This window comes from Etheostoma cragini, chromosome 15, assembly GCF_013103735.1.
Source record: "Etheostoma cragini isolate CJK2018 chromosome 15, CSU_Ecrag_1.0, whole genome shotgun sequence".
In the NCBI taxonomy this organism is placed as follows: domain Eukaryota; kingdom Metazoa; phylum Chordata; class Actinopteri; order Perciformes; family Percidae; genus Etheostoma; species Etheostoma cragini.
In genome coordinates, this window is record NC_048421.1 from 11,389,092 (window position 1) to 11,392,428 (window position 3,337).

Genomic DNA, 3,337 nt, shown 5'->3' on the forward strand with positions numbered 1-3,337 from the left:
CCCCCCCCCCCCCCCCCCCCTCTTTGCTTTAATTTCCCCTCCCCTTCTTATTACTGCAGGGTGAGATTCTGGTAAGTACCCCAAAGATTTAAACTGCACCCTGCCAGGGGGCAGCAGGGGTAGGCCATACAGAAGGACTGAGGCCATCACACAGGTCAGCCAATATGGTTGGGTGGAAAAGACAGAATGCTGTAAGATAACGACATAAACAGTTCCCCCCCCAAATACAGGAGTTTCTAACTCACCATAATGTATTGTTCTACCTCTGTGCAGCTTGGCGGACTGGGAGAGGTCCACGAGGAGAAGGTAGAGTCTCCAGACTGATCAAATTGATATCAATTACAATTTTAGCATTAGCACTCAGTTACCTGTAATTTGGAACTGACTTAACAGTAACACACCGCAGGTTTGTTCTCGTAATTCCTCGTTTAATTTTAATAAGACAATAATTGTCTTTAATTGCATACAGATCTTTTGATTTCTACTAACATTTTTCTCCACCAAATATTTAAACCAACACACAAATTTTACTCCCACAAAAGATTGTGGCACTTTTCAATGCTATGTTCTCTATTAGGGACCACAGAAAGAGAAGGGAGGGAAGTCTTTCACCACTGACCATGGAATGGCGTCAGTTCTCATGTCATTGGGTTTTTACCTCTGCTGCTGCCTCATGCATGAGTACTCAAAAGTTTTCCTTGTTGTGAGAATCATCCAAAACATTGCTAGGAGACAACACAGGGAGGGAGTGGATGGACTGCATGTGAGGAGCGATTAAATCAGTAGCATAGTAAACATTGGGATTCTTAAAATTTTTCTTTGCACTCTTTTCTAGTGACTGAGGTGTTTTTAGATTACATGCATGTTAAAACAGTTCCTACAGAAAGTACGTACATGCCGGTATCCAAAAACCCACCTGTCTCCAAGTGTTTAATTGTTATCTCTGTATGGAGAGCTGAACAAAAGTGTTATTTTGTATGGTGACGGGTCATGGCTTTGGGATGTAATTTCAATGATTTAGTCATTGATCCTTGGTAATAAATCTTTAATTTTAAAACCTACTAACTATCTTAATTCATTTTAAATTGGCATGTTTCATTCTAATCATTTAAAAATAGATTTTTTTTTCTTTGAATCCTTGGAGTTCCCGATGTAATTGCACATCTTTAATTACCACTGGCAATAACCGAAATGTATTCGTATGTAAACGTTTCTTGACAGTCTATTCCTAAAGCATGTCATCTGTAAAACCCTTACACCTCGTTTTTTCTTAATGTCAACTTGGTTAGAACATTTCTAACTGACTTTACTATAGAGCATTAAAAACTCCTTGCTTTCTTAGTTTTTTCCTCGTCAAGGCAAACTACAAGTTTAGCTCCTATGTGATCTCCTCCTCTCCCATGTTTATGTTGTCAGTTTTGACCTAATGAACCCTTCCCTCCCCCATACTTTATTCCGGTTGTCCGCGGGATGGAAGAGTGCAGAAGCAAGGTCTAAAGCAGACTTTCAAATTTCCCATTCGCTTTACTTATCACAAGAGCACGCTTTTCACAGATTGCTTCCCCCATTGCATGGAAATCATTAGAGAGACATGGCCTAAACCGTTGTATAACCGAGTTCAGTTAACCCAACTATCCATGCTTTAAACTACTGAGCTTTTACTGACCCACTGCCACTAACATAACATTGTCGACCTTTGGTCTTTGACTCTGTGTCAGGGCTGACATATAGTCTGGACACCATCTCGTCCTGTTTGTTGTTTTAAGGATTTATTTTGTATTGAGTGGAAGAAGAACAAGAACTACATCCCCTTTCAGTGTTTTCAATTTAACCATTTGTTGATTTTTTTTTTTTTTACATTTAGCCAAATTACACATTTAGTATTACTGCCCTTTGTTTAATCCATACTTCTATATTGTAGTGCATATTTATGTAATATTAGTTGCATAAACACAAAATGTTGAATAATGAGATACAAAGGTGACATTAACCGAGTGGGGAAGCAGGTAAGATATTAGTTTCAGTCCCATCCCATTAACACTTATGGGGCCCTCTTGTCACCAGTGCATAAGCCTGACTGTTTTCCTTCATCCTCCTGGTACTCCTCTCTCCCTGCCAACCCTTCTCTCCCCTATATCTACTCCTTGCTGTGTAGGTGATCAGGAAAGGCTGGCTAACAATCAACATCAGCATCATGAAAGGAGGATCCAAGGAGTACTGGTTTGTCTTGACTGCGGAGTCCCTGTCCTGGTACAAAGATGAGGAGGTGAGAAGAAGTTCTTTTCCAGTGCTGTATTTCACTGTACACTAGGGATATGGATAGCTAAGAAAAGATGACACAGCACCATAGGAATGCATAAAGATGAAGATAATGCATTTGGCACTGTTGGGATAAACTATCCCAAGTGGAGATTGGGTGTCACCGGCGGCGGCTGGAGGTGTGTGTGTGTCCCAGCCCAGCCTAACCAATGTGCAGACTACTGTTCAGCTGTAGCCGGATGAACAGGTAGTCTGAACACTGGGCAGGCGGGGGGGTGAGGAGGACTCTGATAGGAGGAAGGACCCCGAGGTCATTACAACTGCGGGTCGCTACCCTAGGACAGTAGGACAGAGGGCACAGAGAGCAAACATTACCTCAGTGAAACAATTGCACATATTAACAAAATAAACCACATACAGGCCCTATTCTGCTGAAAACCCACTGTGTTTTATCTTGTTAAACATATATTATTAAAAATAGATTCATATTAAAAATCTAACCTTTTATAACATTGCTTTCAACCGATTTCAAGCTAATAAAACCAGACACTGTTGGACTGCATTCCCCTTTGTCTAAATGTCTACAGAATGTGCAAACTCTGCTCTACAGAGTTTGCATTCATATTATAGACCTTTTCAAATGTATTCAAGGATCTGGACATTAACTTTCAGTAAACAGACTTTTTAGTGCACTTTAAAGGTCTTTCACTGGTCATTTGAATTTAGATTTACACTTTATGGTTTTAAATGCAAAGAGCATCGCATTTGCTTTACTCACCACTTGATTTTTTTTTTTCCTCCAAGGACTCAGTCAAATTCTTTCGTTTCCATTCTTCCAGTGAAATAAAAATACCCCTTAATAATACCACTGCTAAAGATGATCTCCAGTCCAGTGGCCTCAGTGTGTCCAAACACCAAATGGAAGCGGTGCATTTTTATGTCGTTCGCCTTTTGCGAGACAGGGTGAGAGCAGGAGGATGGTGGAGGCAAACTGACGTGGCAGGCGGGCTGAAATGTTCCAGCCGGGATCTGACTTTGGAATTTGCAGGAAATCGTACTGGGTTACGGGGGGGGGGGG

General features: G+C 41.1%; 1 protein-coding gene and 1 long non-coding RNA gene across 11 annotated transcripts in view; one reads left to right on the forward strand and one right to left on the reverse strand.

Annotated features, from left to right (window-relative positions):
• dnm2a (dynamin 2a) overlaps positions 1 to 3,337 on the forward strand; it is a 33,961-nt gene that overhangs the window by 23,920 nt on the left and 6,704 nt on the right. For 4 of the 10 annotated variants that reach the window (XM_034895374.1, XM_034895372.1, XM_034895370.1 and 1 more), the window contains 2 exons: positions 274 to 306; positions 2,156 to 2,266. In XM_034895374.1, coding sequence (XP_034751265.1) covers positions 274 to 306; positions 2,156 to 2,266 — 144 coding nt within the window. Of the gene's footprint in view, positions 1 to 59; positions 72 to 273; positions 307 to 2,155; positions 2,267 to 3,337 lie in introns of all 10 variants that reach the window. The other 6 variants (XM_034895371.1, XM_034895380.1, XM_034895378.1 and 3 more) reach the window with 2 other exon arrangements.
• Positions 847 to 3,285, reverse strand: LOC117958761. Its single transcript, XR_004659780.1, has 2 exons — positions 3,038 to 3,285; positions 847 to 2,594 (listed from the first exon to the last, which is right to left on the reverse strand). It is a non-coding gene; the product is annotated as an uncharacterized LOC117958761 (long non-coding RNA).